Genomic DNA, 13,214 nt, shown 5'->3' with positions numbered 1-13,214 from the left:
ATGCAGAACAGATACAAACAATATTCAAAGGCAAAAAGTTTAGCCCTAAAAGGAAATAATCAATTAAAATTCAATAGCAGTTATAGAGAAGGAAAGAAATAGGGAGAAGATATATATGCTAAGTTTATCATTCCTCATTTTAGATATATGAAGATAACCTAAAAAGGGGGGATTAAATATGGTATAAAAAGTTACAGGGCCTCCCCAGTGGCACAGCAGGTTGAGCGCAGTGCTGTAAAGCTGTCCGTAGCATCCGCATTGCGGGTTCGATTCCCAGCCGGCCAGGGAGATTTCCACATGGTGCAGCATGTGGGAATCCTGTTGTGCCTGCTGTTCCCCTCAGCAGTGTATTTCGGTCCTTCTGCCTATTTTTCTCCCTGCTCTGTCTCTGGTGGATTCTCTCACCCTCCTGCGCCTCTAGCCTATACCCCAGCTCTTGTATAAAAACAAATAATTTTTTTAAATAAATAAAGTTACAATGGCAACCCTTAGAACAAAATAAAGAAGAATCAACATTAAAAAAAATAACACTGACCATATAGTGAGAATAGAAAGAAGCAATAAAACAGGAGGCACAAAATAACACAACAACACTAAGGCAAGCATACCTGCATATTTACTATGAAAATGGACTAAAAACTAGCCATTAAAACAAAGCCTGGCATGCCCCAGATCACAAAGGAAAATCCAATAACTCTAGTTTTTCATTTCTGAGAAGCATATTTTTTTCACATTTTAGCACCTACAATGCCAGATATGATTTATAATTGCTATCAGCCAGAAGGAGGTCACAACATACCTGGGACTATGTCCAAAGCTGGACCTAGCCCCTCAAGCTGTCATCTTTTCAATTCAATACCAGACATGGCCTGAACAACAAGTGGGTATCACTGCCATCCCCATGACTCAATCCTGACAGTCACCGTACCTGCAGTCCAGTCCCCTAGGTAGGGCAACAGGGCAAACCCTTGACGTCAGAGGAGTATACACTCATTGCTGAAAGAATGGAAACAACCATCGAGGGTTTTATAAGAGAAAGGAGAAAGGAAGAGTCGCAGGTCAGTGAAGTCGTGTCAGGTCCTGTGCTCTGAAACAGTCAAAAAGACTTTCTGGGGCCTCCCTGGTGGCGCACGGGGTTAAGGAGCAGCACGATGAAGCCATCTGCAGCCACTGCAGCACAAATTCTATCCCCGGTCAGGGAGGTGACCCACACGGCGCAGCAGACCTCTCCTGACTCACCTGCTGCTCCCCTCAGCAGTGTATTTCAGTAAATCTGCCTGTTCTGCTCCCCACTCTGTCTTTGGTGAATCCTCTCACCACTACCTCCCCCCATATCTCTGGTCTGTAACCCAGTTATTGTATCAAATAAATCTTTAAAAAAAAAAAAAGACTTTCTGCCACACACCAAGTGATACCAACTGAAAAAAGATGCAAATCGCCAGGAAGAGATGAAAGTTTAAAGCAAGGAGAGACCAGTGTGACCACCCCAATCATCTAAGCCATCTCAAGACACTTAATGCACTAAGTTTAATACATGTTTTAAAGAAGAACACTGTTTAATGAACCTTTGCTTGTATCTGTGTGCTCTGTTGAACTTGTCCTTCTGATCACTGTTTTTATTTATTAAGCTTTTTAACCTCTTATAAAAAGATAAACAGATCTTATGCATCTTTCTCTCTACTCAAAAATCATGTCATAATCATTCAACTACACTGCTTTAAATTAACATTCAGAAAAAAGGATTGTTCAAAGTTTGGTAGGAGAAACCTGGGACCAAGAAGACCTAGGACTACTCAGTGCTCCCCGTTATTGCTACTCACTACACATACCCTGGGGAGGAGAAATCCATTCTGCTGCATCACTCAACCTCACTCACAAATTGCAGGCTAGCATTTTGAAATGTCATTTTTATTGATCTCCATTTGATGTTCCATTCGCCTTTCCTGGAGTAGACAAATTATGTTTATGGCATTTCCCTAATAGCAAGCCTTGAAAATCTGAGTTTAAATGAGCTCTGAAAAACACAACCAAATGAAATATCAGCTAAACAAAACTATGTCGATGCACATAAATTAATGCTGATTTTAGCATTAAAATACATCTTCCCTAAGATTTCATAGGTCACAATAAGACAGCTGACATATATACGGTACAGTGGAGTAACACATTCCAGGGCAGAGCAGGCTGCCTGAAACCACAAGGAACGGCACAAAATGTTAATCTGTCAACTGAATACATGAAATAAAAAGCATGGTTCATAGTGTGAGATTAAAAAAAATGAAACATCAAATCCTATTCTGTGGATGGCAGAAATTGTGCAATATTCAGGTCCAGAATAAAAAGTCAAGGAAAAACGGCCAGCAGAAAAACCACAAAGTGAACAAAGTGAGAAACCATGGATAATGTTCCTCTCTTTTCCTGATCTTTGATATTCTGTTTTATCTAATTATGATCATCTCTCTAGGACATATCTCCCTGTAACTCCAGGCGATAAAGAAACAAGACAAACTTTTAGATTTAAGTACAAAATGGGGGTTACCAAAAGGGAAAAGGGGGGGCACATAAGTTGGATAAAGTATAAACTGAATGGTAGTAGATGACAATTGGATTTTGTTGGTGAGCATAACATACTACACACAGATGTCACATTATAAATCTGAGCACCTATATATAAACCTATGTGATGTTTTAAACCAATATTATTTCATTAAAGAAAAGTCTCCATCAAGGGACTTTAAAATCTACTAAGAAGCTCAAGAAAAACACTTTTAATAGAATCCAGTACACCTTTCCACTTAGACTAGACAAGACCTTCTGAACACAGCAGCCCAGAGAGACACAGGGAGTTCCACTGAATGTGAAAAGCTACTTGGTATTAGCAACCAGAGCAGGGGCTTCTCTGCCAGAAAATACAGCACAAGATCTAAATTCAAAAACAGGATGAATTCTTTTTCACAGGCTCATCACATAATTAAGTCTATGGCTTAATTTCTAGTCACCATGCCAAAAAAAATTTAACAATGCAGATTTTTTTAATTGATGTTTACAGCTTATAAAAATGCTCTGCTTCTTTTAGTATTTCAAAAAAGAAACATTACAGCAAAACTTTATGACACTGTATTTGGCAATGGACTCTCAGCTATATCACCAAAAGCACAAGCAACCAAAGAAAAAGGCAAGTAAAAGGATTTCATCAAAATTGAAAAGTCCTGTGAGTCAAAGTAATCATCAAGAAAATGAAAAAAGGGGGGTGGGGGGCGGGAGGGGAAGGATTGGGGTCAGAATGGGGCGTTTGCAATTGTATGGGGGAATATAAAAATAAAATTTATTATAAAAAAAAAAAAAAGAATGGATTTGATGCTATGTAAATTATATTGCAATAAAGCTGTTCACTTTTCTAAAAAGTCTAAGAAAAAATATATGTGATATGAGTCAAATAATGTAGAACAAATATGTGCAGAATAAAGATTGGAAGGAAATTTGCCAAATACAAACACTAGCCATCCTTTGGTGATTGTATTTCACATTATTTTCTTCTTTTTCTCTTTTATGTATTCTTGATTTCATGGAACAGATACATAATTACTGAAAACTGAAATTATTAAATGTTAAATATTAAAATACTTTATATCATGAAAAAAAAAAAAGAAAATGAAAAAACAATGTACAGAAAATATTTCCAAATCACATGTTCAAATAGGATATTATGATATTCAGAATATACAAAGAACTACAACACAACAACAAAAATATAAAACCCTATTTAAAATGAGCAAAGCCCTTGAATAGACATTTTTCTAAAGAAGACACACAAATGGCCAGCAAGTATATAAAAAGATGTTCAACATCATTAGTTACGAGGAGATAAAAATCAGCACCACAATGACATACCACTTCACAACTACTCGGAGGGCCATAATCAAAAAGCAGAAAATACTAAGTGTTGACAAGAATGTAGAGAAATTGGAACCCTTGCATGTTGCTAGCAGGAATATTAAATGATGTGGCGACGATGAAAAACAGTTCAGCAATTCCTAAAAAAACTAAACACAGAAATACCATTGATTCAGTAATTCCATTCCTAGATACATATGTACCCAGAAGAACTGAAAACAGTAACTCAGATATTTGTATGCTAATGTTCATTCCTTGTGGCATTATTCGGGACAGACAGAATGTGGAAACAATGTGTGTCCACTAACTGAATGAAAAGATAAACAGAATGTGATATATATACATATAATGGATTATTATGCTGCTGTAAAAGGATGAAGTTCTGATATATGTTGATATATGTTCTGATATATATATATATATATACGGATAAGCAAACATTATCCACTTACCCAGGGCATCACTTACCTAGAATAGTCAAATTCATAGAGACAAAAAGTATATTGGAGGTTACAGGGTTTGGAAGGAAATGGAATGGGGAGATATTGCTTAGTGGTGACAGAGTTTCTATTTGAGGTGATAAAGCTTGGAAATACATAGTGGTGAAGGATTGTAAAACACTGTGTATGTAATTACTGTCACTAAATTAAACACCTAAGAATTATTAAAATGGCTAACTTTATGTTTCATATTTTTAATGACAAAACTTTTCAAAAAGGAAAAGTAAACTTAAAGACACAGAGAAAAATCATAAATAAAAATGACACTGCCTCAGTACCTTTCCACACACTGTTGTCGGGATAGAGGTGGCTGACATCTTCGGTTATGGGCTTCCCGGGCAGCAAGTCTAGCTTCTGACAACTGAAATATAATAAAAAGTCCCACTTACTAAACTATCAAACCTGTGATCATTCTAGAAAAGATACTGTTTTCTGATATCAGAAGCCAGAAATTCATACAATTCAATGTTGTAAACAAGCATTCATTTCACAGGAAAAGAAAACATATTAAAATGGGAATATTCTAGAGCAGTTGGAAGTGACACCCAAAATCTTAAAGTATGAGAGATAACTCACACATGATGAGTGTGTGAGTGTGCACAAGAGTGGTAGAAAAGACTGTCTGCCAATAAACATAATAAAGTTGAAAATTTTCAAGTCAAAACTTTCAGAAACTTTAACCGAAGTCCAAGAAGATACAAAACTCATAACTATCTCTAAGTGCCTTCACTGGCCTCAGAATTAGCTGTCTAAAGGATGGTCAATGCAATTGTCCAAAATGTGTTCTTCTAAAACATTTCCTGGAATTGCCATGACCTAAACTCTTTAAGGAGAAATCTATATCTGCTAAGGAGAATAAGCCACCCAATGTTAGTACTTCAGAGAGGCTTAAATGGAACTAAACCTTTGAGACAGTTTAAGACATCAGTAATTAAAATTCAAAATAAGTATAAGCTCCAGTTGACTGAACCAAAAAAAGAGTATCTTAATCTCTTATGAGACATATAATGTTCAAACCGCATGCTTTTTATTGGTTTAGACAACTCAATAAAATTGTCACATACATCAAAAATAAAAAGTACATTTCCAAAAAGTTGAATACCTTTTCATCTTCCCATTGAAAAAAATTACAATCTTTTCTATCTCTACAGGCGGAGCAGGCATAAAATCTCCGTGTTTCTTCTTTCCCTTGGCTCACCTTTACAAAGAGAAGAGTGGGCCCTAGTTCAAGAATAGGAAAAAACACGTTAAAGAGTATTCATGTACATCAAGTTCATAATTTTCACTGCCCTTCCATAAAACATGTTTTCATGTTGCTTGTCATAATCAAATCCACTATCTCCTTGATAAATATTTTTTATATTTTTCTCTCCTGTCCACCCTCTCCCCCCATCACAACATTCAGGCACAGATGACTTCAGAAATAACTTTAGAATAAACTGGTCTCTTCAGAAAGAAATGCTACTGTTAGCATAGTTGTTGTCTACAAGGTGTGAACGACCTGGGTCCTGAGACAAAAACCAGGAGGGATTTCAGAGAACTGAGAACCTTGTCACTCCCCCTCCATTCAGTGAAATCTGAATTACTCTATCGTTTTTCACTAACTTTTTTTCAATGAAAAAATGGCAGCTGAACAACTGAAAGCCTCAAGTACTGGCACTGAGAATTAATCAATGACGCGAACACCTATCCTTTGTTTCTTCTCTTTAAAAAAAGAAGATGTCACGGCTGGGGGCCAAAACCACAACAGTGGGGACCTTCTAGGACGGTTTCAATAAGTTGAAAAACACAACGCCCCGAGGAAGGCGCGTTTTCCCGGGAGTCCTCCAAGCTCACGGCAGCTCCAGGCTACCCCCAGGCCCTGGTGCCCCGAGCCAGGCCGAGCCCAGACGCGGACCCACCGTGAGGGCACATCGGGGCCGGGGTAGCGAGATCGGAGGGGAGCACCACCTCCACCCCCGAAGTCCCCAGGCGGCCAGAGTCCCCCTCTGCCTCCACGACTCCAAGCGGCTCCCTGGGGGCCGCCATCTTCCCGCCGCCGTCCCGACATCCTCAGTTAAAAAAAAAAAAAAACAAAACCTGAGAAAGAGCGCCGCCGCGCACCACCCAGATGAGCTTATAGCGCCCCCACGCGTCTAGGAGGGGCTGCGGCGCCGGGGCAGAAGCCAAGGCCTCCTGAAACGCAGTCTCTGCCCACTAAGAGCCCTGGAGCGATTGGGGGTCTACTGGCAGGGAAATTGCTGCAGGCAACTTGCGCAGTAAGCGCACCTGTTTTCCCTCTCACCTTCAGCCCCTATATTTACTCTTTCTTTTCTTTTTTTTTTTTTTTTAAATACACTGCTGAGGGGAGGAGCAGGTGAAACAGGGGAGGTCTGCTTTGCCATGTGGTTTCTCCCTGGCCAGCCGGGTATCGAACTCATGCTGCAGAGGCTGTGGATTGCCTCATAGTTAGTGCTTAACCCCTTGCGCCACCAGGGAGGCCTATATTTACTCTTTCTTGAGAATGCAGCCAGGGGAGGTGACTCTTTGGAGCAAAGATTTGGTCCATTTGTAAGTCCAAAAGACAGAATCCACACCAACATCAACTGACAATAGAAATTGGTGCGACAGCTACACTGATGGAAGCATCTTTTTTTCAAAGTCAAAATCACGATGCCATCTGCTAGCTTTTGGACAATAGGTATACCTGCACGTTATAGTTGGTTATCAGCTGCCATAAAGACAGAAAAGAGAAAACAGGCCCTATTTGCGTATGACATGATTGTCTACCTAGAAAATCCCAAAGGATCTATAAACATAACGCTAGTAGGCGAGTTTGCAGGATAACAAGTAGACATACGGAAAGATCAGTTATACTTCTCTGAACTAGCGATGAGCAGGTGAACACCAAAATTAAAAGCAGAATACCCACTTACAACTGCTGAAATAAATGAAATACTTCAATGCAAATCTAACAAACATGTATAGGACGTGTATGCTGAAAGCTACAAAATACCGATGAAAAAAATCAGAGCTCTAAAGGCATGTAGAGATATATGTATGCCACTGGATTAAAAGGCACAACATAGTAAAGATGTCAATTATCCTCAAGTTTATTGCAGATACAGGTTTAACTCAATTTCTACCCAAATCCCAGCCATATTTTTGCAGACATAAATAATATTATTCCGAGACATATATGGGAAAGCAAGGGAACTGGAATAACTAACACACACACACGAAACTCAAATAACCTTCCCAAATCATGAACAGAAGTTCCGCTAGAATCTAGTTAATCTTGTAGGAGAGGTTTGGCCTCTCCCTGTCTTGGGACCTCCACCTCAGTTTCCAGAAGACAGATGAACAAAATAAAAAGAAACTGTTTTCTGAACTTATACATAGAACATGCACTTGGGATTATTTAGAGATCAGTAACTTCAAAGCAGGGTTAGAACTTAGGCTTGTATGACATTTTAGCAAAGAAAAATAAATTTTTAGAGACACGAGGAGACAAAGGAAAAAGACTGTGCATCGCTAGGAGAAGTCAAGTTTATGGGGAAATGAATGACAGGTGAGGGTTAGTGCAGGGCAAGTCACTTATGTAGATCCCTTTGGGTTGATAAGCATCTGGAATTTTTTCCAGTAATTAACTCTCATCCTTCCTAGTAGAGAGGGGAGGAGGGACACTTCTATCAATTGTGTCCTGCTTGTAGACAAATAGAGGGCAGAGAGCTTTTCTCCAATCTGCTTCTTCTCAATTACCATCAGTTCAAAATCATCCTCAGGCCAAAATGGCATCTTTGGGAGTGGCAGATTTGGCTATCCTTTCGTCGCTTCATCCAGAAGCCAAGGCTTTTTTTTTTTTTACTGAATTCCTCTATAAATTATACCAAATTTCTGTATCCACAATGACAACGTGTCCTCTTGAGTCACAGGGTTTCAGTGATTAAAATAAAGGTAGGGCTATTTGCCTTCAAAAGCTATTAAGGGGGATGTTGTCCCAGCAAATGAACAGCTTTTTAGCTAGCAATTTGGGGAATTCTGCATCTCCAGCGCCTCTCGACAGCACCCACAGCCAGTGCAGCTAGGTGTTCAATTGCTTAGAAACTGGGAAGGCAGTGGCGACCTGGCTTTCAACCAGTGCTTAGGTCTAAAAGCAGCTCCTGATTACCTTCAAGCACTGCAATTTAAAACAAACACTTGAAGGATAGAAGAGCTTTCTGGATCCTTTCCTAAGCCACACGGAGATAAAAGTCAGTCTTAGTTAGTCTGACAGCACAAACAGCACAGAATCTGGTGAAACCAGTTCCTGCAGCCTCAGGATCAGCCCTGGATGTTTATACAACATTCAGACTCCTAGGAACGGCAAGGCTTCCAGATATTTCTAGTGTTTCTGCAGGTCTCAATAGTTACAGAAGCCTTCCCTGTCTAGCACGAATTGTGCAACTAGAGCTAAGGTGCTGTCAGGGTTCCTGGTATGAAGGAAAAATAAACACCTCTTTTTGCTTACAGAGTAGATTAGCTGCTGCTTTTTGCTATCACATACTTTCAAACTTCAGGTCTAAAGTAACCCACCAGGAAATATGCAGGGGCAGCGGCCACCAAACAGGTTAGTGTCTCACCGTTGCATGCCAAGATGTCAGGATTCTGAGCAATGCTTAGTTTCTCAGGGAGTCGGTCTGGGATAAATCTCACACTATGACCCAGGGACCTCAGAGGCCTTTTCCTCTCAACCCCAGGTCAACCCCATGTGTCACATAACAGAAAACTTTAAAATAGCTTTTGATTCCAAATCTGTCAGTGTGCTAGGAAAGATGATAGCCAGTCTAGAAAGGTGCTTGTGCACGTGCTCTCTGCTGGCCGTCATGCAAACCCACAAGCATAGATGCATGTCCTGAATCCCACACTCTACATAGACAAGAATTCCTACTGCCGCTTTGGGTGCTGTTATGAATTGTGTCCCTCTCAAAATTCATTAGTCCAAGTCTTAAGCTCCAATGTGGTGATATTTGGAGACAGGGCCTTTAACAAGGTAAGGTTAAATGAGGTCATTTGCATGGTCCTCATGCAGTAGGACTGCTGTCCTTATTAGAGGAGGAAAAGACCTCAGGGAAAAGGCCAGGGGAGGACACAGTGAGAAGGAAGCCATTTGTGAGCTAAAGTGAGAGGCCTCGAGAGAAAATAACCATGCCAGGGCTTTGATCTTGGGTCCTAGTTTATAGAGGAGGTTGATGTATACAGAAGCCCCAGGAATGTTTATGCATAATTAATACATGTGGTTATAGTTTATTTTTATAGTTTATATTGATACATGTGGTTATAGTTTATTTTTACTGGCCCATAGTAGTGAACATCTTCTATTACGGCAGTACACCACAACTTATCCCCTTTCTCTCTCTCTTTTTTTTTTTTAGTGAGAGAGGATTTTTTTAAAAAGACTTATTTTTTATTTATACAAACAAGAACTGGGGTACAGAGGTGTGGGGGGCTGAGAGGATTCACCAGAGACAGAGTGGGGAACAGAACAGGCAGACTGACTGAAATACACTGCTGAGGGGAGCAGCGGGCAAGACAGGGGAGGTCTGCTGCACCATGTGGATCACCTCCCTGGCTGGGTATAGAACTCATGCTGCAGTGACTGGTGATAGATTAATAGTGCTGAGACTTAAGCCCTCTGCCACCAGGGAGGCCCTTATCCACTTTCTTATTGATATCGAGGTTGTTCTCAAGTTTTCAGTACTAAAGACACCACAGCACTGACCAACCTGTGTAAGTCCCCTTGCAAGCGCGTGCTATGCCACAGAGGACATGCATCTTCAATTTACTAGTCATCGCTCTCCAAAATAATTGTCAAACTTTTATTTGTTGCCAAATCTGATGGGTTTGAAATGATAATTCATGACTGAGTGCTTTACAAAGAGTAATTTGTATACAATGAGCTGTGCAGTTTGTTCATTGACATACATATGCACATGTACATCAGGTCCACAGTCGATACCAAATATTTTCCTCATCCTCCAAAGTCCTTCACGCCCCCATGCAGTCCATCATTTCCCCGCTCCTCTGGTCTGCTTTTTTTTTTTTTTTTTTTTTAACAATAGATAAGCTTTCATTTTGGAAAATTTTATGTAAACGTGGGATTTTCTTTTTGTTTGACTTGATAGTACAATGATTTTGAAATTCCTCAATGCTGCTTGTTAGCGATAGTCCCTTGCTCCTTGCTGTGTGGGTATTTCTTCTGCTCATCCATTCAGCTGTAGGTGAATCAGGGTTGTTTTCAGCCTGGGCTAAGAAAAGTCCTTTCATGAACACTTCTTTTATTTGTTTGTTTGTTTGTTTGTTTATTTATTTATACAAGCACTGGGTACAGTCAGAAGTGCTGGAGAGTGGGAGAATTCACCAGAGCCAGAGCGGGGAGCAGAGCAGGCAGAAGGACCGAAGTACACTGCTGGGGGGAGCAGCGGGCGGCAGGAGGGGTCTGTGCGCCATGTGGGACCCTCCTCCGGTGGCCGGGGAGCAGCCGGGGATCGAACTGGCGCTGCAGAGGCTGCGGGCAGCTTTGCAAGCCAGCGCTCAACCGCTGTGCCACCGGGGAGGCCCTCATGGACAATTCTAACAGGCCATTTGTTTTCATCTCTCTGGGTGAGTACAAAGATGAGGAATGAGGGGGTGGGAAGGCAGGTGGGTGTTTAACTTTACTCATCATGGTTTTCATTTGCATTTCCCTAAGAGTGTGCTTATTGGTCATTCACATATGTTCTTTTGTGAAGCATCTTGCTTAAATCTTTTGCTCATCTCTTAGTTGGGTAATTGTACTTATCTATGTCATATACTTTCTGTGTATGCTGAATACAGTTTCCTTATCAGATTTGTTTATCAAATTTCTCCCAGTCTGTGACTACTAGGATTTTCATTTTTAAGTGTCTTTTGAAGAGCAAACGTTTTAATTTTGATGAAGACCAATTTATCCATTTTTTTCTTTTATGGTTTGTAATATTTGTTGTCTCAGAAATCTTTGCAAACACAAGGTTACTAGATTTTCTCCTGTTTTCTTCTAGAAGTTTCACCTCATATATAGGTCTATGTATGGGGTGAAGGTTCAGCTTCACTATTTTGTGTTTTTTTTTTTAATTTTTAAAAATTAAATTTTTAAAATTTTTTTACACCATTGTTCATTTTTAAGCAATATTTGCTTCCCCCACCCCCTCAGGTGTAGTCCCCATAGAGTTTCCTTCCCCAATGCACCCGGGGAACCATCACCTCAGTCCCCTGTGCTCCTCCCTCCCTCCCTCTCATCCCTCTCCCTCCTCCTCCCCTGCAGGATGTCTCTGGTTTGTAATTGTCCATTTTTGCTTTGTTGAGTTTTATAGTTATCATTTTTTGATTATGAAGGTATCATTTGTTAAAAAGCCTGTTTTCCATTGAAATTATCTTGGCATCTTTGTGGAAGTTCACGTTACTGACCTTGTGTGGTTTATCTCTGAAGTCTCTGTTCTGTTTCACCTGAACCATTTGCCTACCTTTACACTAACGATCACTCTCTTGATTGCTGTCACTTTATGGTAATAGGTTTAACATCAGGTAATGTTCATGTATACGTTAGAATTAGCTTGTCAGCGAAAGCAAGCAGGACAGGTGAAAAAAAAATAGCTCGTCAATTTTGCAAACATTTTGGATGGGATTTTGGCTGTGATTGCATTGAATGTTTCTATATTGATGTTTGTACTGACTGAAGCAGCAGGAAGCCGCTACAAGCCGAGGACTTGTGAGGTCTCTCCCAGAAAGGTCGAGACAGATTCTCCTTGAAGCTTTCAGAAAGGAGAGGGACGAGCCCAGCTCACGCTCCACTGTCAGCCCCGCAAGACCGAACCCGAGGTAGATGTCTAGACCTAGGAACTCGAAGATTATCAGTTTGTGCTGTTTTCACCGCTAAACTTACGGTCAGTTATGACAGCAGCGACAGCAAACTAACACAGAAAGCGCTGGGTTTTCTGCCACCACGTGTGACGCGAGTGCGTGTGGGGATGCTGCGCACATCTCGTCTCCGTGCTGGCCTTTCGGTTTATTCCTGAAACGTGTTTGAAGACTAACATTTCCTCTGACCACCGTCAGCAATTTTACTTCCTCCTGCTGCTTGCCTCTCGTTCCTGAGCCTTTCTCATTTTCATATTGATGTTGTTCTTTCTTGGCTTTTATCATGTTTTTTTCAGTTCCTTCAGGATTTAAAAAAAATGGTAATTATTGCTTTCATCTGCTTTGCAAATATTCTTGGAACATCCTCAATTTGTCTTACACATAGTTGCCATTTTCCTAGAGCATATTTTAAGATCTGGTCACCTTTAAGTGAGATGGCTTTTCCTATTTATTCTTTTAGAGGATTCCTTGGTGGGAGATGAGGTGGGCCAGGGCTCTAGGGATCCTTCCTGCAGTGACTACGAGGCATTAGTGACAGGCTGCGTGCCTCTGCAGTACTTGTCTCGTTTGGTCATCGAGGTGTCTTACTCTCCTTTCCTTCCTCCCAGGGCCCTTGCCTGGCCACTGCACGCTCTCCACTCACGAGCTTCTGAGCGTAGGCCTGCACCCCCTCACTGGCTACTTCTCAGCACCCCGAGGCCCAGGCTGCCGCAGCACCTTTACCCTCTCTGCAGGCTCCTTTTCTAGCTGCCAAGTGCACGCCGGACAGCCTCCCCACCGCTGCCCCAAATTTTGATTGTGGTTTTTGTTTTCACCAGTTTTTTTCATTGAATCTCACCACTACTGGGGACTCCTCCTTGTGGGGCTGAGTATATGTTGGCAAATCCTGGGCCCCTTGTTTTCCCCTCTGCCTGCTCCTTCAAAGTT

General features: G+C 40.9%; 1 protein-coding gene across 1 annotated transcript in view; it reads right to left on the bottom strand.

Moving 5' to 3' along the window:
• The window catches only part of ZCCHC4 (zinc finger CCHC-type containing 4), a 44,482-nt gene extending 38,031 nt beyond the window's left edge, over positions 1-6,451 (bottom strand). Inside the window, exons 1-3 of the mRNA XM_037529496.2 lie at positions 6,296-6,451; positions 5,497-5,615; positions 4,673-4,755 (exon numbers count right to left, since the gene is read on the bottom strand). Coding sequence (XP_037385393.1) covers positions 4,673-4,755; positions 5,497-5,615; positions 6,296-6,422 — 329 coding nt within the window. The 5' untranslated portion in view covers positions 6,423-6,451. The remainder of the gene's footprint in view (positions 1-4,672; positions 4,756-5,496; positions 5,616-6,295) is intronic.
• Positions 6,452-13,214: the final 6,763 nt, after the last annotated feature.

This window comes from Talpa occidentalis, unplaced genomic scaffold, assembly GCF_014898055.3.
Source record: "Talpa occidentalis isolate TD23 unplaced genomic scaffold, MPIMG_talOcc4v2.1 talOcc4.6, whole genome shotgun sequence".
Lineage (NCBI taxonomy): Eukaryota > Metazoa > Chordata > Mammalia > Eulipotyphla > Talpidae > Talpa > Talpa occidentalis.
The sequence above is the reverse complement of the archived record's forward strand: the minus strand, read 5'-3'. Positions and strand labels throughout refer to the sequence as shown.